The sequence below is a fragment of the Myotis daubentonii genome, chromosome 16 (assembly GCF_963259705.1).
Source record: "Myotis daubentonii chromosome 16, mMyoDau2.1, whole genome shotgun sequence".
In the NCBI taxonomy this organism is placed as follows: Eukaryota; Metazoa; Chordata; class Mammalia; order Chiroptera; family Vespertilionidae; genus Myotis; species Myotis daubentonii.
Window position 1 is genome coordinate 20400881 of NC_081855.1, and position 24194 is coordinate 20425074.

The 24194-nt window shown below is 37.8% G+C and overlaps 1 protein-coding gene and 1 long non-coding RNA gene across 3 annotated transcripts in view; both read left to right on the forward strand.

The window, feature by feature from the left end:
- UBE2G1 (ubiquitin conjugating enzyme E2 G1) overlaps positions 1-24194 on the forward strand; it is a 99524-nt gene that overhangs the window by 48376 nt on the left and 26954 nt on the right. For both annotated transcript variants that reach the window (XR_009449100.1, XM_059669033.1), the window contains exon 2: positions 18484-18586. Coding sequence is in view for 1 of the 2 variants with exons in the window: in XM_059669033.1 (XP_059525016.1) it covers positions 18484-18586 (103 nt within the window). In the remaining variant the exon portion in view is untranslated. The remainder of the gene's footprint in view (positions 1-18483; positions 18587-24194) is intronic.
- Positions 2495-10448, forward strand: LOC132218189 (uncharacterized). Its single transcript, XR_009449101.1, has 2 exons — positions 2495-9590; positions 9624-10448. It is a non-coding gene; the product is annotated as an uncharacterized LOC132218189 (long non-coding RNA).

Here is a 24194-nt window from a genome sequence, read left to right on the forward strand (position 1 = left end):
CTGTATCTATTTTTGTTCATAAGTTTATAATGGTCTTTATTATCCAGAAATGAGTGAGATCATGTGGTATTTTTCCTTCATTGACTGGCTTATTTCACTTAGCATAATGCTCTCCAGTTCCATCCATGCCGTTGCACATGATAAGAGTTCCTTCTTTTTTACAGCAGCATAGTATTCCATTGTGTAGATGTACCACAGTTTTCTAATCCACTCATCTACAGATGGGCACTTAGGCTGTTTCCAGATCTTAGCTATGGTGAATTGTGTTGCTATGAACATAGGGGTGCATATATCCTTTCTGATTGGTGTTTCTGGTTTCTTGGGATATATTCCTAGAAGTGGGATCACAGGGTCAAATGGGAGTTCCATTTTCAGTTTTTTGAGGAAACTCCATACTGTCTTCCATAGTGGCTGCACCAGTTTGCATTCCCACCAGCAGTGCACAAGTGTTCCTTTTTCTCCACATCCTCTCCAGCACTTGTCATTTGTTGGTTTGTTGATAGCCATTCTGACAGGTGTGAGATGGTACCTCATTGTTGTTTTGATTTGCATCTCTTGGATGATTAGCGACTTTGAGCATGTTTTCATATGTCTCTTGGCTTTCTGAATGTCCTCTTTTAAAAGGTGTCTATTTAGGTCCTTTGCCCATTTTTTGATTGGATTGTTTATCTTCCTTTTGTTGAGTTGTATGAGTTCCCTATAAATGTTGGAGGTTAAACCCTTATCAGTGATAGCATTGGCAAATATGTTCTCCCATATAGTGGGCTTTCTTGTTGTTTTGTTGATGGTTTCTTTTGCTGTGCAGAAGCTTTTTATTTTGATGTAGTCCCATTTGTTTATTTTCTCTTTAGTTTCTAATGCCCTAGGATCTGTATCGGTGATATTTAGTGTTTTTTTAAAAAATTCTTTATTATTGAAAGTTTTACATGTGTCTCCTTTTCCCCCATTGACCTCTGTCTCCCTGCTCCCGCCCCCAGCACATGCCCCCACCCCCTATTGTCAGTGTCCATTGGTCATGCTCATATGCATGGATACAAGGCTAAGGGAGGAACTACTGTACATTTGTGTTATCCATTCTGGTTTTTACTTTATAGATTGCCTTTTTTTTGTATTTCTTATGTGAATCCATACACTAAAAGTAGATTAACATTTGGTCATATGTTAGTAATTTTTCCCTGTGGTTCAAGTAGTTACATTTTTATGTAGACAAAGCTGTTATTCTGACTTTTAGGTTTCATCTCTTGCTTAGTTGAGCCAAAGAATTAAAAAAAAAAAAAGAATAGCCCTAGCCGGTTTGGCTCAGTGCATAGAGCGTCAGCCTGTGGACTGAAGGGTCCTGGGTTCGATTCCCATCAAGGGCACATGCCTAGGTGTTGTGGGCACATCCCCAGTAGGGGGCGTTCAGGAGGCAGCTGATCAATGATTCTCTCTCATCATTGATATTTCTTTCTCTCCCTTCCTCTCTGAAATCAATAAAAAAATATTTAAAAGATAAATAAATAAGAATAGCCCTAGCTGGTTTGGCTCAGTGGATAGAGCGTTGGCCTACGGACTAAAGGGTCCCGGGTTCGATTCTGGCCAAGGGCACATGCACAGGTTGCGGGCTCGATCCCCAGTAGGGGGTGTGCAGGAAGCAGCCAATCAATGATTCTCTCTCATCATTGATGTTTCTATCTGTTTCTCTTCCTTTCTGAAATCAATTAATTTAAAAAAATTATAAATAAATAAATAAATAAGAATAAATTATTTTGGTAAATGTTATATTATGTAATAAATGTATAATGTGAATATAAATTTTATTCCCTTCTCCCCCAATGTACAATTCTGTAAATTTCCAAATAACCTGTTTTTGTCCAGTATGTTCCATTGATCTGTTTATTCTGGTATTTATCCCACTTTTTTTTTCTTATTTATATTAATTACTCTATTGTAAGGGGTATAAATGAAAACTCTGATATCAAAATCTGACAGCATAGAAAAACTTTAGACCAATCTCTGTATAGATGTCAACATTGCAGTTGAAAATGGCAGTATAGTAAATGACCAATGGGATTCTATTTAGGATTGCTGAGATAATGTATTCATATTACTACTAATACTGTATATTAATACATTAAGGAAAAAACAATACCATGATTGTGGATCACTAATAATGTACACAAATGTTGAAAAGGCATTTGCAAAAATATTCAGTGTCCATTTATGCTTGATTTTTAAAAACAAACAACAAACTACTTAGAACCCTAGGAAAAGAATGAAATTGCTGTAATGTATAAATAATGGTGGTTGGGAATCAACAGTTCGTATAAATACATATAAATAATAAAAGGATATATATTACTACTTTTATTTCTATTTTTCGGTAATGTTCTAGCCAGTGCAGGAAAACGAGACAGTAAGTGAAACACAAGTAATGCAAACAAAGAAATCAAGTGAGATGTTACCAAACAATGATCAAAAAGAAATAAGAGCTTAGATATATATCTGAATATAATATTTAAAAATTAGCCAAAACCGGTTTGGCTCAGTGGATAGAGCGTCGGCCTGCGGACTGAAAGGTCCCGGGTTCGATTCCGGTCAGGGGCATGTACCTGGGTTGCGGGCACATCCCCAGTGGGAGATGTGCAGGAGGCAGCTGATCGATGTTTCTCTCTCATCGATGTTTCTAACTCTCTATCTCTCTCCCTTCCTCTCTGTAAAAAATCAATAAAATATATTAAAAAAAATAAAATAAAAATTGATGTTTTTATTTAATATGAATTATGAAAAAGATAAATCTTACAAAAAAACGCAGGAAAATGACAGCTTGTCATTTTGTTGTAATTAGCACATAAAATAAAGCTCACCTTACTAATAAAGTAGCAGTAAATTATATTTTTGCCTATGAGATTATAATACAGATATTTATGGTACTGAATTTAAAACAACTATAAATAGGAAATTTACTAATTACAATTTAGCACTAGTTGTAATGAAATATTTTAAGCTCAGGGATGTATTTTAAGATTGTATAAACAATTTTAAAAATATTTGCCTGCCTGTTCTTTATTTATGAGGAAGACTATGAAAGAGCTTTCTACTTAGAATGCAAGTAACCACAGGATGAATATGACTATTTTGACTTCTGGAAAGTTTTCATTGTTAATTAAAAGTGAAATTTGAGCTCTAGCTGGTTCGCTCAGTGGATAGAGTGTTGGCTGGTGGACCGAAAGGCCTGTACCTTGGTTGCAGGCTCTTCCCTGGCCCGGGCCTTAGTCAGGGCATGTGGATGAGGCAACTAATCAATGTGTTTCTCTCATATTGATATTTTAGTTTCTTGGTCGAGTTGAAGGTGAGTTAAACACACTTTATAAGTAAATGCTATTATAGATAAATTAGAGGCCCGGTGCATGGATTTGTGCACCGGGCCTCTCACAATCTGGGACTTCTGTCTCCTAACTGCTCACCTGCCTGCCTGCCTGATTGCCCCTAACGGCTTCTGCCTGCCAACCTGATCATACCCTAACCGCTCCTCTGCCAGCCTGATGGATGCCTGCCTGCTCCCTTGCCAGCCTGATCACCCCCAACTGCCCTCTCTTGCTGGCCCGATCGCCACGACTGCCCTCCCCTGCCTGCCCGATCACCCACAACTGCCCTCTCCTGCCGGCCCGATGAAAATCAGTTTTTTCCTGATTGTTAAGTTTGCCCTAGAGAATTCATTGCAGTTGTCCTAAATAGTGTGGGTGACTTAAGAAAATTAACATCAGCTAAGATCAGTTTCTGTCTTCTTTCTGGCTTCCTATAGATGCCCTGGAATGTCACTTGGGGTGGGTTTTTGTTTTTAGTTTTTAATCTATATCCTCTTCATTTCATCTGGCTTCTTGCCTCTCATAGGAGAAACAGAAAAGTGATACCTTTGTTTTATTATTTTAATTTAATTTTTTTCCATCCCCATTTATCCCCTCTATGCCCTCTTCTGCCTCCACCCTCCACCCCTCCTTCATCTCCCACAATCACCACACTATCTCTTTTGGCAGAACCCTTTGACTTATTGATAACCAGGATAAGGGAATAAACACATACGTATGGTTGTTCTTCCTTCTGTCAGATTCTCTCTTTTTGTTGTTTACTTTTGCTTATTTAATTCAATTTTAGCTTGATTCTCACATTAGCTTTCTTGAGATTTGAACTGTAACTGTTGGCAGCTCTCAGGCCTTTTAAAACTTAGTTTCCCCATGGTTTGGGGCTCCCTTTCTTATTTAATTTAATTCCAGTTGAAAAACCCTGTAATCTCATTTTTCTGGCTTGTGTCAGATATTGATTCACTCATTCCTATGGCCAAAGGGTCTGGGAGCTTTGTTTGGCCACTCCCACTAGAAACAAATAGTTGAGTATGATGTTGGGATGGGTAGTATTTTTCAAAAAAAGTATTTAAAGTATGGCTTGTTCTCGAGATTCTAAAGAACATTGTATTCTTTTCCTTTCATATTCTGGAGTTTGACGAGCAATTTTAAAGGAAGAAAATGGACAGCTACCATTTATGTACTCTAAGATGGAGAATCTTTTGCACATACAATACCTCTCCTCTGTCTTGTAAACTTGACTATGGGTTTTACTGTATTTTACGGATCCGGCAAATGAGACCAAAGGGAAAAAAAAAGAGAGAGAGACTTGTTTAAGAGAGAGTTGGCAATCAAACCCAGGTCTGACTGATACAATACTATGCTCTGTGTGCAAAACTATGTCCCAAGTTTCCTATTGTGCAATTAAATTCAGAATTTTCCCCTGAAATGTCAATCACAGTTGTTTCTGATAAATAAATGAGAACACTAAGTAGGTTGAAGTGTATATAAAACTATATACTACTAGAGTGTCAAGCATAACAATTTCTCTATTGTGAGGGATTCCTCCTGTAGCATATCTTGGCAGACATGCATGATGATGCTACTGTATTTAACTTAACCGTAAGCAACAACATGTTTAGGATGTAATGTTGAAGAACCCCTGGATTTAAGTGTTGGCAGAAGGGTAAGCAAGGTAAAATATTGCAGGCAGCAGACCTTCCATTAGTGTTATTTTAGGAATGTGGTCCTGAATTCTGCCAAGCAAATCTTTTCTGAAACATTGGCAGAATCTTTGCAAGATATGATCTCTGACCTATTTTGCTTGTCTGCTCTGATGTTTTTGAAGTATGGTATAAGAAACTCATCGGGGTTGAAACTGATTTAGATTAGGAAATTAGCCAGCTCTAGCTCTAGCGCATCGCATGATATTAAAAAGAAATTCAAATTTTAAGCAAACTTTTAAAGCTTATAAGAAACCTATAAAAATGATTAAATTGATGTATCTTAAAAATCTATAGAAGAAATACAAGTAAAACCTTTTGCAGGTATTTGCTGATATATTACTTTTTTCAATATTAATTAATTAATGGAAGCTTGCAGGAAAGGAATGTTTTCCCAGTTAATTTTGGTGACTGTGTTTGTGGTGTTTCTATGTTTTAAAGTAATATGGCAATTTTACTCCTCTAATAATAAGGCTAAAATTATTTTGACAAACCATCTCAATACTTAAGAGTAATTAGATAGTTTATGGACAAAAGATTCTATCCGTGATTTCAAAATGAAGCTGTAAAATGGTCACTTTATATAAAATGCACCTTATAGCCAGCTGTGTGTTACATAAATAAACTTGACAGGAATGCACATTCCCTGGAGCAGGAGACTACAACCACGCAGACACAAAGGAAAATCAGTGCTAGGCTATAAATACAGTTTGTATTTGGCTTTGTAGCTGTTAGATTTGGTCTTGGCAAAGTATATTTATAGTGTTCAAGTAGCTTATTTCCTTAATAGTCAAGTATAAAATGACAGTATTTGGGTCTTTGTATGCTGTTATTTTGAGACCTTGTATTTTTGCTGAGGCTCCATGAATGTTTGTTTTCATGTTATTGACAAAATAATTTTTAAAAATATGTTTTTATTGATTTTTAGAGAGGGGGGGGAGAATCACCAACGTGAGAGAGAAACATTGATCGGTTGCCTTCTGCAGGCACCCCAAATAGGGGTCAAATACTCATCCTGACCAGGAATCGAACAGGGGACTTTTCCATGCACTGGGCGGTGTTCAACCAACTGAGTCACATTGTCCAGGGCAGCAAAGTATTTTCAGACATTATTTTAGACTACATTAAATTTTTTAGTATTGCTTTTTAAACTCTTATTGAGAAAAGTTTTAGACTTAATAATACTCCTAGCCCCTGTGATTTTGAAGCATATCCCAAACATCACAATCATTTATCTATAAATATTTCAGCATCTCTAAATATTTCTGTCTCTTAAAAATAGGGGTAAAAGCCACATTACCATTATCACACTTTAAAATAATTAACAGTATTTTAATATTATTAATATTATCTTAATATCTGGTCAGTATTCAATTTTCACTTGTGGCCTGGCTGGTGTGGCTCAGTGGTTAAGCGCCAACCTATGAACCCCAGGAGGTTGAAGTTCGATTCCCGGTCAGGACAGACACATGCCTGGGTTGTGGACTTCATCCCTAGTAGGCGTCGTGCAGGGGGCAGCCAATCGATGATTTTCTCTCATCCTTGATGTTTCTATCTTGCCCTCTCCCTTCCTCAGAAATCAATAAAATATATATCTTTAAAAAAACAAAAACATTTTAACTTGTGTCATACATTTTTAAAAAATTGAATTCAGTTCTCTCTTTTTGTTCCCCTTGCAAGTGTATTTATTGAAGATTCCAGTCCTAGCTCTTTAGAATTTCCCACAATGTATATTTTGCTAATTGTATCGCAGAGTTGTCTTTAAACATATTTTTCTGTCTGTATTTTCTGTAAATTGGTAAGTGTATCTAGGGGCTTAAACAGGTTCAGGTTTGTGAGTCAGGTAAGATCACCTTATAAGTGGTGGTTTGTTTATCAGGAGAGAATGTCAGGTTGTCTTTCTTTTTAAAATGTCTAGATTAAAATGACAAAATGGCAATGTTGTACATATTTTTCATTTTTAACCGGATTATTTCTAAAGAGAGATACCTCATGGTAGTTATTATATGATTACTTAGAAATATAATTTGTATAGAAAAAGAAATTTTTTATTCTTAATGTGTTTTTTTAAATTGGTTTTCAAAATAACAAAATGGTTTAGTAGCATCCCATAATAGTGACCAATTAGTTTGTTGTTTTTTTATATCACTGTTTATAAATCCATTAATATATTAATTCATTGTGGTTATTAACTATTGATACTTAAGCTTTCCCATATTTGGCTAGTGGAGCCTCTTCAAGTTGGCTGAATTCTTTTATCAAGACCATGGTATTGCCCTGACCAGTTTGGCTCAGGGGATAGAGTGTCAGCCTGCGGACTCAAGGGTCCCACGTTTGATTCCGGTCAAGGGCATGTACCTTGGTTGCGGGCACATCCCCAGTAGGGGGTGTGCAGGAGGCAGCTGATCTATGTTTCTCTCTCATCGATGTTTCTAATTCTCTCTTCCTTCCTCTCTGTAAAAAAATCAAAAAAATATATTGAAAAAAAAAGACCATTGTATTATTTGATGGCTTGCTTTTTTATCTGATGTGTAAGAGATAAGCTTAGAGCATTTCCTGTCCCGGATCTGGAATCAGCCATTTCTCTGAAGAGCCCTCATCTCTTTGAGAGTTAATCATGTTTGGAGACCATACTCATTGCTAAATGGTTGGTAATTTTTTTTCTACACTTTTTTAGTGGACAGAGTTCATAATTTTTATATTTATTTTAAAATATATTTTTATTGATTTCAGAGAGGAAGTGGGGGGAGAGAGACAAACATCAGTGAGAGAGAATCATTGATTGGCTGACTCTTGCACGCCCCCTACTGGGGACCAAGCCCACAACCTGGGCATGTGCCCTTGACTGGAATTGAACCCCGGACCCTTCATTCCGCAGGCCCACGCTTTATCCAATGGGCCAAACCAGCCACGGTGAGATTAGAATTTTTAAATCTGTGTCATCAATTTGTACTGATACTTCCAGTTCAAATTCAGGATTATAGAGTTTTTTCCTATTCATATATGTTCTCCTCACTCTCTTTTAGTCTTAACCTTGAATAATAACTCTATCGTAGCAAGTCAGTCATGCATTATATTTCATTACTTATACCTATTCAAATCATTCTTCTCAAGGACATTTCCTGTGCTTGGTTTCCTTTTTTTTTCATGGTTTGTAGAGCACTCTGGCCCACAGTATTTCTAGATTCACAGAATGCATATATAACTCATTTAACAATCCTGTGACACTCCATGATTTACTGAGTTTTAAGAAGTATAACAGCCCTAGCCGGTTTGGCTCAGTGGATAGAGTGTTGGCCTTCAGTCTGAAGGGTCCAGGGTTTGATTCCTGTCAAAGGCACATGTCTCAGTTGCAGGCTCAATCTCCCTCCCTGTTTGGGAGACAACAAATCAATGTGTCTCTTTCATATCTATGTTTCTCTCTCTCTGTCTTTCTGCCTCCCTTCCACTTTCTCTAAAAATCAATAGAGAAATATCCTCTGGTGAGGATTAACAACAACAACAAAATATGTACAGCATGGCATTACCAGCACCCAAGAAGTCCTTTTTATTCCTCCTTTGAGATACTATTCTCATTCCCCTTTCCAAAAGAAAAGAGAAAAAAAGATTTTGAATAATGTTGATTAGTTTTGCCTGATTTAGAACTTTACAGTTTTGTTTATCATTCATGATTTGTGGGAAACAGAGCCCTTTGTAGGTCTTTCCAACTCTTAATTGTGCGTCCAGTTAGCATTCACAAAAGATGTTATCTTCATCTTTGTCACCTTTAAAACTTCTCGGCAATACCTTAGGAAATACAAGTAGAAAACCAAGCATAGGCACTTCTTGGTTCAAATATTTGCCTTAAGCAGGCTAGGTTTTTGTGTTTATAAGCTATTTCCATTTTCTCCCCAAGTGTTTGTACCCTTTGCACGTTTTCTCTTCTTTTGATTTACAAGAACTTTATTTGCATTAGGGATATTAGACTTTTACCAACTGTGTTGTAAATGTTCTCCCCATCCTGTCACTTGCCTTTAAATTTTACTGCTGTATTGAATTTAAAATATTTTGTGTAACCTGACTTGAGTTCTGTGCTCTGCTTTGGAAGGCCGCCTTTACCCAAAATTATGTAAAAAAAAAAAAGTCCTGTATTTTAGTTAAGTTTTATTTTTTTATATATGTGTAATCCATTGGGATTTGAATGTAGTGTGAGGTATCAACATTTAAAAGCAGATAGGATATTTAAACATCCTTTTTGGCCTTTTCCATAAAAACCTGCTTGAATTTCATCTACATTTGGCTACTACACTTTTCCACCCACAAACTTCTAGAAAAAGTTTCTACTCATATTTTTCTACTGTGCCTTCTTTTAGTCAACTCAGTGTTGCCTTTATGGTCTCTGCTTCATCATTACACTGAAACTATTTAGGCATAGGCCAGCCTTTGATCTTCTGTTTATTGAGCCCAAAGGACTGAATTTAGACTCCTCCTTCCTGAGCAGTATGTATTTATCATTGTTGGTAACTTTCTCCTTGAAATGCATCTTCTTTGATACAGTTTTTTCCTGGTTTCCTTCCTATTTCTCAGTTTTATCCCCTAGGTCACTTTAGTAGCCTCTTCTTTTTTATCTCCCAGATAGTGGTATTCTCTAGAATTCTTTCAGTTAGATCCTTTATGGTTTACTAGTAGCCCTGCGCACGAATCCATGCAGCAGTAAGTTGCTGCCATCCTCCTATAGCTCTCCGCCCACTGCCCTGCTCTCCTGTAGCTCCCCCCCTCCCCTCATTGCTTGTTGCCCTGCCCTCTCCTGTAGCTCTCTGCCACCTTTTTGTAGCCAGTAGGTCGCTGCTCTCCATCCTCCTGCTGCCCCGCCCTCCTGTAGCTCCCCCCTCCCCCCCTCATAGCTTGCTGCCCTGCCCCCTTCTGTAGCTCTCCGCAGCCTGCTTGTATCTTGCTGGCCCACCCTCCTGCTAATCCGTGGCGATCTGGTAGTGATGCCCTTGGTCTTTACGCCTCAGGACATAATGGCTAATTAGCATATCCCTCTCTTATTATATAGGATACTTAATGTGCATCCTTTGGTGATGTTTTCAATCTTATGACTTCAGTTGTCAACAATGTTTTGATATAACCCCCAAATCTCTATCTCAAACTCAGACTTTATATATATTGATTTCAGAGAAGAAGGGAGAGGGAGAGATAGAAACATCAATGATGAAAGAGGATCATTGATGGCTGCCTCCTGCATGTCACCAGGGGGATTGAGCCCGCAACCCAGGCATGTGCCCTTGATTGGAATCGAACCTGTGATGCTCTTCAGTCCCCAGGCCGAAGCTCTGTCCACTGAGCCAAACGGGCTAGGGCTAACTCAGACTTTTTAAAAAAGAAATTTATATTTGTACTTACGCCCCATGGGCATTTAAAACCAAACTTATCGCCGAAACCGGTTTGGCTCAGTGGACAGAGCGTCGGCTTGCGGACTGAAAGGTCCCAGGTTCGATTCCAGTCAAGGGCATGTACCTGGGTTGCGGGCACATCCCCAGTGGGAGATGTGCAGGAGGCAGCTGATCGATGTTTCTCTCTCATCGATGTTTCTATCTCTCTATCTCTCTCCTTTCCTCTCTGTAAAAATATCAATAAAATATATTTTAAAAAAAATAAAATAAAACCAAACTTATCATTTCTTCCCCCTCATCTCTCAAATCAGCACATCTTCATATATTTCTCACTTCAGAGAATGAACAGACTTATACCCAATTGCTCCATATAGAAACCTGTTTGTCATTTTAAAAAATTGAGTTGGAGCCCTGACCAGTTTAGCTCAGTGGATAGAGCATCGGCCTACAGACTGAAGGGTCCCGGGTTCGATTCTAGTCAAGGGCATGTACCTTGGTTGAGGGCACATCCCCAGTAGGAGGTATGCAGGAGGCAGCTGATCGATGTTTCTATCTCATCGATGTTTCTAACTCTCTATCCCTCTCCCTTCCTCTCCGTAAAAAATCAATAAAATATATTAAAAAAAATTGAGTTGGAATTCAAATAACATACACTTAGCCATTTAAAAAAATATTTTATTGAATTTATTGGTTAAGAAAATTACATAGGTTTCAGGTGTATAAATCTACAATACCTCATCTGTATATTGTATAGTGTGTTCACCACCCAAGTCTCCTTCCATCACTATTAACCCCCCATGGCCCTATATTACCTCCCTACACCCCCCCTTTTCCTCTGGTAATCACTATACTGTTGTCTGTGTCTGAGTTTTTTTTCCTTTGCTTAATCCCTTCACCTTTCCCCCCTAGCCATCCAGTCCCCTTTCTCTCTGACAGCTGTCAGTTTGTTCTCTGTGTCTGTGAATCTGTTTCTATTTTGTTTATTAAAATCTTAAAAATTTGAAGGGGCCCACCCGGCATGGCTCAGTGGTTGAGTATCAACCTATGAACCAGGAGGTCATGGTTCGATTCCAGTCAGGGCATGTGCCAGGGTTGCGGGTTTGATCCCCAGAAGGGGGCATGAGGCAGCCAATCAATGATTTTCTCTCATTATTGATGTTTCTACCTCTCTCTCCCTCTCCCTTCCTCTCTGAAATCAATAAAAAATAGATGTTTTTTTAAAATGAAGAAAAGAAATTTGAGGGGAAGTAAAAGTGGTTAATAGTTAAAATGGTCCTGCACATTTTCTCAGCCACTCTGTTATTAACAAATTTAATTAAAGCCAGACCTTCAGAATCAACTTTACTGATTTTCTTCCCAGCAACCTGGTTTATTAATGCTCTTGTGTCCTTGTCACTCATATATATCATGTCTGGAATATGGGTTGGAATGAACCACAGTTCCAGAACTTTTTGATGGTATACCTTTTTATGATTTTAAATATATTTTATTTGTATCTTTACAATTTTTTAACATGAAAAAGCCAATGGATATTTGATAGGAAATATCTTCCTAATGTCTTGTTTGTTAATTGCTCTTATAATAAGTAAAAATTCAGTAGACATCACCAAGATTCTGATTATTTAAATGGAGATAAAGTAGATATAATCAGACTTGATCTAATGATAAAAATAGTACTTTTCCTTTATTTTAAAAAATATTCTGGTATATCTTAGGCTCCATGAGGTAAGAAGAGTTTCCAGAGAATATATGCAAAGTAAATCACTTACATCTGGACAATTAGACAACTTCAACCCAAGAAACTCAATGTGAGAGTATTTGTCTGCTCATTTCATGAATTATACACTTTCAGAAAATAGTTAGAAATAAAATTCCTTTAAGATTTATAGCTATATTAGCTACTGAGTACCAAACTCTTTGCTGTAAATGCTTTATAAACACGACCAAATTTACCCTTATAAAAGCCCTGGAAGGTAGATATCATCCCATTATATAGGTAAAGAAAATAAGCCTCAGAAAGTTTTAATAACTTTGCTCAAGATCACTTTGACACCTAAAATCAAAGTAGCCAGTGACTGAGGTCTGAACTTAGCCCCATTTGACTTGAGATCCTTGGTCATCATCATCATCATCATCTGATTTTAGTGACTTTGACCAAAGATTAAAGGCAAACCAATCATCGATTAACCTTGAACACTGCTCAGTATCTCTCCCCGGACTCTGATTTTTTTCTTTTGTTTTTACTTTAATAGCATCTGTAATAATTTAGAAATCCCTATCTATTTAAAGACAAAGTTAAGGATTATAAAAGGTGTTTTGTCTACATGTATACTACATGGGAGAGAAAGAAATATGCCTTTCCAGTACAATCAGTCAATGATAGTGCTGGGCATTAAAATTTTTAAATTCTCCTTATCTCATTATTTACAGAATTGCTACTTTTTTTTATGAGGCTACTTTTCATATTTGAATCCAAGATAAGTGATGTGGTGTTTTGATATAATTTTCTTTCATTACTCCAAGTTTTTTTGTTTTGTTTTGTTAATCCTCACTGGCAGATATTTTTTCCATTGATTTTTAGAGAGAGTGAAAGGGGGAGGGACTGGGAGAGGAAGAGGTGAGAGAGAAGGAGGGAGAGAAACATTGATGTGAAAGAGACACATTGATTGGTTGCCTTTCACATGCAGGGGCAGGGATTGAACCTGTGATCCTTCTGTGCCCAGGCAGACACTTTTAACATTGAGCCACACTGGCCATGGTGCCCTCAGTCTTTGATTTAACAATTATAGCCTTGCTTTGAAAACCAGGTGTTTTTCCGTGACTCATTAAAATGATCATGAACTTGATTCCACTTCTTTCTGTAGTACTATAGTAGGTCCTCTGGTTATGTCAGAGATCCGTTCCTAGGGTGCTATCCTGATTTTCGCTGTAAGTTGGAACCCACCTACATAAGTACCTATGTCACTCACATGGAGCACACACACAGCAGTAATGAAGTGAAACAGTAAAAAAAAACTTAAAAAAAGGTTAACAATTACTGACCTTTACTTGTGGTAAATAAATAATAAAAAACATAAAGCACATATGTACATACGTTGAAATGACGGAACTTTTTTTTAATAAATATTGTAAATGGGAGATGGCGACGTAACCACGTACGTTGAGTCCTATGTACCCGAGGACTGTCTGTACTCATGTGCTTCAACCTTTTTAAAGAACATCATAAGAGTTTAATGATGCTAATATTAACAAGCATATAAATTGTATAATAATCCTAAATAACTTATATAAACTAATACATTGATGGTCACTTTACAGAAACATAAATCAATAAAGCCTGCAAAAGATTGGAATTCCAAAAAGCAAAACCTTCTCCTACATTTCACAAATGAAAAAACAAAGGATGGGGAAGGTGAGAAAAGTATTGCCCCATATCCAATATGTAAGAACTGTTATCTGTCCAAGGAAATAATGGGTTATTTCTCCCCTAATGGTCAGTTTTACTGAAAGTTTGTCCCTTCAGTATATGTGGTCCTTAAAAAGACCTGAAACTACTTTTCAGGTTAGTTAAGCATCAGAAAACCTAGAGCAGCCCTGCTGAGTGCATCATTATCTGCCATTGCAGAGTGAGAGTTACAATTTTATAACTCAGTGATGCAGGGTCTTAACCTTTGCAATGACTGTATTGGCATCTGGTTATTACTAAAAGTTTACCAGCGTCATAACTTTGACCATTGGCAATTTGCTCTTGGCAAAAGAAATCTTCGTTTCCAACAGCTTTCTGGAGCTGGTTAAAACACACATTGTACATGCACCCTTATTTATAATACACACACACACACACACACACACACACACACACGATGGGTACTTATGCATATGAAATAAGGTCTTCTTAACTCAAGTTATATGAGTGCAATGTATCCTTCTTTCAATTTTATTCCCTTTTGCTGTTCATCCAGTTATGACACCAGCCTGGCATATCAGCTACATCACTGAATGTTCACTGGGGCACAAATGCAGAATACAAAACTGATAAGAGAAATGTAGATTTTAAAGGACAGAAAGTGAAGCTTTTCCAATGGCTAATAGAAATGTTAAGATTCTTTACTTAGCTCTTTTCATTGAATTTATCTCTTCCTACTGTGAAATTTAATTTAAAATGTAAAGGAATTTTATTGCCAAGAAAGGCTTTATAGAAATTGCTTGCAAAATACCTTTCTTAACTTTCTATTGGCACATTTCAATGTGTCACAAATTTTTAAAAATGAGGGAAAAATACAACGAACACTACAAGTATAAGCATATGTTTCCATTTGAGGAGAGGGTAGGCAAAATTAGGTTATTCTGAGTCATCCAAAGGACCATTGAACTCATTTATTAATGCAGTTCAATAACATTTAGTTATGTGATTAGCAATTGAAAGTATTTATGCCATACCATATAACTCAAAAGCACTTCTCTTAAATTTCTTGAAATGTCTTTATAGTAAAAATTGTTTTTACACAAAAATGGTGTGCATGCAGATATACTATACAGTAATACCAAGGTAACCCTTGGTTCTTCAAGCAAAACAAAATTTTAATGTTCCATCTAAAAATATCTAAATCTTAAAAACCTTAAAAAGTTGGACTTAAAAACTAACAGAAAATAAAACCTTTATGTTAATGTGGAAAGCTCCTTAATATTCTCTGTAGGAATTGAGCCTAGGGAGGCCAGGACAATGTGACCATTGGCAACCAGAAGCACTTCACAAATTTCCAGAAAAAAAAGTGGGGGGTGGGGGTGCGGAGCTTAATCTGTAACACAAACTCAGAGGTGTTTACTGATTCATTTAGCCATTTTAAAGTATATATTTCAGTGGTGTTTAGTGTATTCACAATGTGCAACCACTATTTAGTTTCAAAACTTTTTCATCATCCTATAACACCCCCTCCCCCAATACCTACCTATTAAGTAATCACATCCCATTACCCCCCTCGCCCATCCATTGGTAACCTCTATTCTGCTTTCTGTTTCTGTGGATTTGCCTTTTCTGGATATATCAAAGGAGTCATACAATATGTGACCTTAGTGTCTGGTTTCTTTCACTTAGCCTGATTTTTTTGAGATTCTTTTAAGTTGTAACATGTATCAGAACTTCATTTTTATGGCTGATAATATTCCATTATGTGAATATGCCATAATTTGTTTATTCATTTGTTGATAGATATTTGGGTTGTTTCCACTTTTTACTATTATAAGCAATGCTGCTACATAAACATTTGTGTGCAACTTCCTGTGTGAACAGATGTTTCCATTTCTCTTGGGTATATATCTAGGAGTGGAATTGCTGTGTTACATTGGAACTCTATCTTTAACTTTTTGAGGAATTGTGTGTGATTTTTAACTTATTATTTTAACCCCCCACAATCACGAAGCTTGGTTGGTTATTCTGTCTTCTAAATATTCCTGTTTTTCATCATTATTCCTCTACCATATACTAAAGGTACACTTTCCAGGATTACTTTACTAGCTTCTTTTTTGTTTTCTTTGTCATCACCATGGCCTTATTCTGTGTCATCTTTCACTTACTGAAAAGTTGGTTTTCAAAAATGTAAATCTTAAGAGGTTATGTCATTGTTTTAAAAACAAAACACAGAGAGGCTCATCATCGTAGTCCTCAGGATATAAAGTCTAAACTTATATTTCTTACAAAGGCTCTTTGCTGTCCAGTTCCTTCTGTGTGGTTTCAACTTAATGCATCCCCTTTGTTCTATATACTGATTCCCATATTTCAATTTTTGTATTTGTTCTAACTCTAGAAACTCTCTTACCCAAATCCTTTGTCTTATTTCAGATGTCTCCTCTCTTTTTTAGAAGCCCTTTCTGTCTCTTCATGATTATAATGTGCCCTTCTTTTGTGCTCTCCACATTTCTGTACTAATGTTGGAGAGTTTACACACATTGTGGAATCAGGAGCTGATAGTTAAGTGCCAGGTGATGTAGTGCAGACAACAAGTATAATTAATAGGAACTCCGAAGTCAAAAGAAGATTTTATGGTAAATTACTTAAGGAAGGCCTCATGGAGGAAGGTATTACTTGAACTGGACTTTGAAGGAAGCATTCATGAAGGTATGGTAATGATCTGCAACTATAAGTAAATTAAACCTGTTGAATATCCATGGATCTATGAGGACTCATGGTAGAGGGCAAAAGCCATGTCAAACTCGCGGCATTTGAGTTTGAAGTGCTTGTACATTCTTCAACATTGCTTTTGTGTTACTTACATGAAACAAGCACTAGACACAATTCCTATGGAAGAAAAGCATGGAAAAAATGTGCAAAAGATTTTAAGAACTTACTGTGTATTTACAAAAGTGAGATGCAATGACATACTTTATGGGAAGTGTAAGAAAATTGTTAAGGGCTTTTTTTTTTTTAAACCATATATGCTCATTTCAGAGCTTACCCAACTACATTTATAAAACTCCACAAAACTTCAGACAGAAACTGCAGTAACTAGGTGATTTCTAGATAAATTATAGAATCTTCCACAAGACTCTTGTATAGTGTTGGATAAATGGTCTGTGTTTATCTAGAAAAAGATTGGAAATGAGATAACTCCATTTTGCAGTTGTCTGTGCTCTACCCTGTCTCTCAATTGACAGTAAAAGTGGAACTTTAAGCTCTTTGTGTAGTTAGCATTCAGTAAATGTTTGCATGCATAAACAAAATGAGATTAAAATGTAATTCCTATGTTCCATTTTCAGTATCTTTTTTTAAAAAAATATATTTTATTTATTTTTTACAGAGAGGAAGGGAGAGGGCTAGAGAGTCAGAAACATCAATGAGAGAGAAACATCGATCAGCTGCCTTCTGCACACCCCCCACTGGAAATGTGCCCGCAACCAAGGCACATGCCCCTGACCAGAATCGAACCTGGGACCCCTCAGTCCGCAGGCCGACGCTCTATCCACTGAGCCAAACTAGTCAGGGCTTCAGTATCTTTTTTATGTGTTACTAGAGGCCCAGTGCACAAAAATTTGTGCACGGGGGGTGGGGGGGCGGGGGTCGTCCCCCTCAGCCCGGCCTGCACCCATTTGCAGTCCAGGACCCTTTGGGGGATGTCCACCTGTTGATTTAGGCCACTCCCCGAGGGATCAGGCCTAAGCTTGCAGTCAGACGTCCTTCTGGCAGCCAGGGAACCCTCGGGGGATGTCCGACTAAAGGCTTAGGCCCCCAAGGGAGCTGTGATGAGGAAGCTGGGGTGACAGAGAAGCCACGCTGTCCCGCCCCGCCGCCCTGGGTCTGGTCGCACATGGGATGCCCGGGCGGGCAGGTCGATCGCTGCTGCTCCGGGAATCTAACCGTGACCCCTCCTGATTCCTAGGTCGACGCTCAACCACTGAGCTGCACTGTCTGGACTGGGAATTATTCTTAAGCCACTCTTGTGTGCTGGAAGCTGTGGCCAGCAGAAGGATTAACACATACAAGCAGGGCATGTTTGAGCATCCACTGTAGGTGTATATTCCCCAGGATTACAGAGGAGTTGACAAAAAGATATGTAGATATTAGTATTAAGTGAAGGTTGGTTAAGCTCAGCAAATCCCAATGAAAAGGTATTAGGCACTCTTTTAGTGTTAGGCACTCTGAAAGTGCATCCTATAGACCACAGCATAAGAATCGTCAGAAGTATTGGTTGAATAATTTCCCTCTGAAACAGAGTTTCTGGTGAATGGGCCTGGATATCTGCATTTTTACAAGTTATCTACACCACCGTGTCTCTATACTATTGTAGAGCTACCTAGAATAAGAACCTAGTTGAAACCAGGGTAGAAGTTAGAGGGCAGTAGAAGATGATCTTCTGGGAAGTTTAGTTTACTTTTGCTCATTTGGCTCCTTGTGTCATCAGAGTTGGAAATGTTTTGGTCATCAGGTAGCATTTTGCTAATGAATCCCGTTATGTTTATTTAATAGTTTAAAATTAATAAAATGTATATTCAAGTTTTGTAATCCATCTGTTGGGTGAAATTTATGTGATTTAATTTTAAAGGTTTGATCAAATTTTTCTTTCTCCACAGAACTCAACAAAAATCCAGTGGAAGGTTTTTCAGCAGGTTTAATAGATGACAATGATCTCTACCGATGGGAAGTCCTTATTATTGGTCCTCCAGATACACTTTAGTAAGTACAATGAAACTGACATCAAAGTAGAGCTCTTTTAATTAATTGAAATGTAAACTATTTTGGCAAACTGAAATGAAATTATTTAAAAAGCAGATGAAATGGCTGTATTTAGTATCATTTGTATGGAATGATCTTTCTAGGGTTTTTGTATCCTGGTTGAAACTGTCTAAAACTTGTTGCTTTCTTAAATATATGAGTTTCAGAAATTCAGATATTCTTGCTCCCTGGGACAAATTTATTACAGAAAAGCTATCTTTAAGGTGAGGTTACATATAAATAATACAGTGTTTTACTTGTATTACAGAAATTGGATTGGTTTTGTCAAGATAGAAAAGAATATTCTTTATTGAAATGTTTTTCCTTCTTCCTTCCCTGTGCTTACTGTGCCTTGCCTTCAAAGGGAACATTATAATTTTAAAGATAAGGATTTATAAATTTTAACATTTTATCAGTTTAATGAAAGCACACTATTAATCTGGGAGATTTCATATAGAGCACAGTGTACACAAAAGTGTCTTGAGCAGGCTGGAAAGAACTTTCAAGAATATCAATTTCAGCGGTTCTCTAATTGGGTTCTCACAGAATACTGGCTAGAACCAAGGTGTTCTCGCTCTAAAATGAACTTACAGTCATCTTTTCCCAGTTTGTAAATGTGACTGTTACAGTTAATCATTTTTCATTAACCACTTACTAACTGATTTGTAAAGATGAACAACAGAATGTACTCCTATCAAAGAGCAATAGAAAAAGGGAGATGGAATTTCTTAAATATTTTATGTAATACATTTCTAGATTCGAAGGCCACAGTTTTATTTTCTGCCCCAAATGTTTATAGACTAACTTAAACTTACTAATATTTAATGTTCTGTAAGAAAGGTCATGACTACCTTGTACCTGGCTGGTACAAGTTCCATATTTTTTTAGAAGTTGAGGTATTGGAAGAAAATGCAGTGACCTTCTCACAGACAGACAACTGAGAGACAGTAGGGACAAATCTAGATCTGAGTCTCTTGGGGACTAACTACACATTCTCACTCAGCCATGGTCCTTCCTTGATGGTACTAAGGCAAGGATTTGGATGCATCACACATTTTTTTCTGATGGTCAAGTAATGCCCTTTTATTTCATTTATTTATTTATTTAAAATATATTTTATTGAGTTTTTACAGAGAGGAAGGGAGAGGGATAGAGAGTTAGAAACATCGATCAGCTGCCTCCTGCACACACCCTACTGGGGATGTGCCCGCAACCAAGGATACGTGCCCTTGACCAGAATCGAACCTAGGACGCTTCAGTCCACAGGCCGATGCTCTATCCCAGGGGTCCTAAACTACGGCCCGCGGGCCACATGCAAATACAAATATTGTATTTGTTCCCGTTTTGTTTTTTTACTTCAAAATAAGATATGTGCAGTGTGCATAGGAATTTGTTCATAGTTTTTTTTTTAAACTATAGTCCAGCCCTCCAACGGTCTGAGGGACAGTGAACTGGCCCCCTGTTTAAAAAGTTTGAGGACCCCTACTCTATCCACTGAGCCAAACCGGTTAGGGCAAGTAGTGTCATTTTAGGTATACTAAGATGTCAACCCCTTTTCACCCCACAAAATACATGATAGAAAAGAAAACTCAGCTACTTCTCTGTAGACTGGTATATGACATAGAGCATGGAACTATAGTGTGGATTTTTGGGGGTTTTTTGTCATACGTATTGTCAATCAAAGTTTTTGCTGGTATATTTCCCAGATGTATGTTTGCATTGGTAATTGTTGCAAATTAAAATAACTCAGTTTACAATAACCACCATGTTAGCTTGATAGATAACAGTAGCCATTGAAAACATCCTAGAAGTAGTCCGCCACAGTCTTGTTATTATTTGAAAGCTAATTTCTTTTTTTATTCCTTCTTTTTTTTAATCCTTACCCAAAGATATTTTTCCATTGATTTTTAGAGAGTGGAAGAGATGGGGAGAGACAGAGAAAGAGAAATAACAAAGAGAGAGACACATTGATTGGTTGCCTCCCCACACATGCCCTTGACCGGAATTGAACCTGGGATCCTTCAGTCCTTGGGCCAACGTTCTATCCATTGAGCCAAACCAGCAAGGGCTGAAAGCTAATCAACCAAATTTTATACACAAAACCATACATATAACCTGGTTTATGAGCTTGATGAAATTCAGGTCTTTTCTAGATTTTGCAATCAAAACACATTGCATGAACATTTACACAGCAATATTTCAATGATAGAATCTTGTTACTCTTACAGTTAATATAAATAATGAGAGAAATTCCTCTAAACTGATGTTGTCTATGTAGAACAGGCGTGGGGAACCTTTTTTCTACCAAGGGCCATTTGGATATTTATAACATAATTGCAGGCCACACAAAATTATCGACTTAAAAATTAGCCTGCTATATTCTGTCAAACATTTAACTTAATGCCTTGGCAGGGCCTGACCAAATGATTTCTCGTGTCTTATATGGCCATCATGCTGGACTTCAACCCTGATATAGAGGCTTGGTTAGGCATCTAGACTTGCGCTCCATCTCTAAGGACCTCACAGATTTCTTATACTTTTTTCATGCAATTGTCTCTGAATATTTTTTTAATACTGTACTAGTTAACAGACCATTATTTTCACCAATACAAACCTATTTCTGGCCTTGAATATACATTTAAAAAGTGCTGGCTGTTTGATACGAAATGTGCATAGCAGAAGCATTTGTTGGTAGCTCCTTTGGAGTATGGACCTATGATGAGACAATTGACGGCCACTTCCACACTGTCCCATCCTGATGAGAGCACCAGCAACACCTGGGCTATATAAATTTGACCTCAGTGCCATGTGTATTTGAGCATCCTGTGAGTAATGAAGCCTTAATGCAGTTGACAGACATAATAATCATCCAAAATTACTTGGATCTGATTTCTTTTTATTAATGATTACTTTTAAAATTCATGTACTGGAAGTTATAAAATTGTTTTTACTATCAAGCCCTCAAAAAAGAGGTTTATGATTTATTAAATTTATGCCATCACTTTTGGCAATGTCCTCCTTTGAATGGTTGCAAAAATAAAGCATTATACTGGCATTTACACTACTTACTTATTTAGTTCTCCGATTTCTTTTGAGTACTCTTTACTCCAGATGGGAACATGACCTTGAATTAGTTAGTTAATAGTCACTGGTCCCAAAGAGGTTATACTTTAGTTGACAAAACAGATCATTGCATAGTCATTTAATACACTTTGGTGATAGGTATGGTGCAGATAGGCATGGGGTATTATGATAAGTCATTGGGAACATGGCAGGTTTTGAATGTGCCAGGAACTTTTCCAAGAAGAAAAGATGTCTAAAATGGGAAATGAAGAGTTAGTAACTGTATTAGTTACTAGGCTTTTTGGCTACAAGTAACAGAAATCTGATTTTAACTGGCTTAGAGTACTTTGAATAATTTGTTGTCCCGACACAAAATGGTTACAGCAGTTTCGAACATTTGAGAATATCACTCAAGGAAATAAGAGAAGGTAGTTTCTTCAGCAGGCTCTGCTTCTTGTCTCATTTGTCAGAATTGAGTGGCTTACTCAGTCTTTAACCAGTAACTGGCAATATGAATCAGATTGCCACATCTGGCTTAGATTAATTATTCTTGGATGGAAGAGATTTGGGACTGTCAGCAGCAAGGTAAGAATTAACTAGACAGATATTCAGGCAATAATAGTGAGTGGTAGGGGTAAGTTGAAGGGAACTAGGGATTAAGCATTTCATAGGGAGAACTGTATACATAGAGCCTAGAAAAAAGGGATGGAATAAGGATATGGAAACAGTAAAATGATTATAAAGAATTTTAAGAAATGAGGTTGGGTAGGGAGTCGAAGGCTAGTTGAAATTTACAAATACTATTAAAGAGTTTGAATTTATCTTTTGTCCTAAGGACAAAGCCCAGCCATTGAGAAATTTTGCATCTGGAGGCACCAGTTAAATTTATATTAAAAAATGTGCATTGAATTACTAAGTATTATAATTTTGGGATTATGGGTTTTATTTTTCCTGCTACTTGTATTTCTGCAACAACAATGTTATTTTAAAATTTTGTCTATAACATAAGAATGTTATAGACAAATTTTGCGGAGTTTGAGGGCTTCTCGTGGCTGCTTGAAGTAGGGAGATCAGCAGTCTTTGTTTAGAGGTTAAAGAAAGAGCATATGTGTCTAGGGTAGGACAATGAGAAAGCAGAGGAAATTAGCCAGGAAAGGTATAAGGAGAGGAAAGGTTTTATAGAAGTAAGCTTTCTAAAATTCTATAAATCAAGAATCAAAAATCAGGTATTTAATAGTGTTTATTTACTTAACAGTAAGGAGATTATGGGTGTTCTTTTTTTTTTTTTTTTTTAATATATTTTATTGATTTTCTACAGAGAAGAAGGGAGAGAGATAGAGAGTCAGAAACATCGATGAGAGAGAAACATCGATCAGCTGCCTCCTGCACATCTCCCACTGGGGATGTGCCCGCAACCCAGGCACATGCCCCTGACCGGAATCGAACCTGGGACCTTTCGGTCTGCAGGCTGACGCTCTATCCACTGAGCCAAACCGGTTTCGGCTGTTCTTTTTTTTTAAAAGAGGATTATGGAGTATTTGTAATATTTTGTTTCATATATATATATATTTTATTGATTCTTTACAGAGAGGAAGGGAGAGGGATAGAGATCCAGAAACATCAATGAGCTGCCTCCTGCACACCTCCCACTGGGGATGTGCCCGCAACCAAGGCACATGCCCCTGACCAGAATCGAACCTGGGACCCCCCAGTCTGCAGGCCGACGCTCTATCCACTGAGCCAAACCAGTTAGGGCAATGGGTGTTCTTTTAAAAAAATACATTTGTATTGATTTCAGAGAGGAAGGGAGGAGAGAGAGATAGAAACATCAGTGATGAGAGAGAATAATTGATTGGCTACCTCATGCACACCCTACACTGGGGACCAAGCCCGCAACCTGGGAATATGCCCTGACCAGAAATCGAACGGGCATGGTGTTCTTGTAGTTACTTCAGTGGAGTGAAGAGGGTAAGAGGGTAGAAATCATTCTGTTTGAGGAGTGATTTGGGAGTGAATACATAGACCTTGAGTATAAATAACTGCCAGGAAGAGAAATAGAGGCTGACAATGGGGGTCAGGGTGGCAAGGATATAGGGTTGAAAGTTAGTTAATGTGGGCTTAGATGGTACATAGACCTACGTGATTAATTCTCCACTTAATGATTAGATAATTTATTCTATATAATAAAAGCCTAATATGCAAATTGTTCCCTCTGGTGGTCGTTGGACCGGGAGTTTGACTGCTCGTTATGACGTGCGCTGACGACCAGGGGGCGGCGTGGAACATGGCGGGTGTCAGCCATACACTGCAACCTCTCACCGGCTACCTGGGGGCGGGGATGACAGGGACGGAGATACAGTGCTACCCTCCCCTGGGACGTCAGGGCTTGTGCACTGGGGAAGCCCCCACACTCAGGTGCCCTGAGCACTGGGCGCCTGTGAGGAGGCTGGGCCGCAGCCCCTGGACTGCAGGGGCTGGTTAGGCTCCCCGTGGGTTCGCGCAGGAA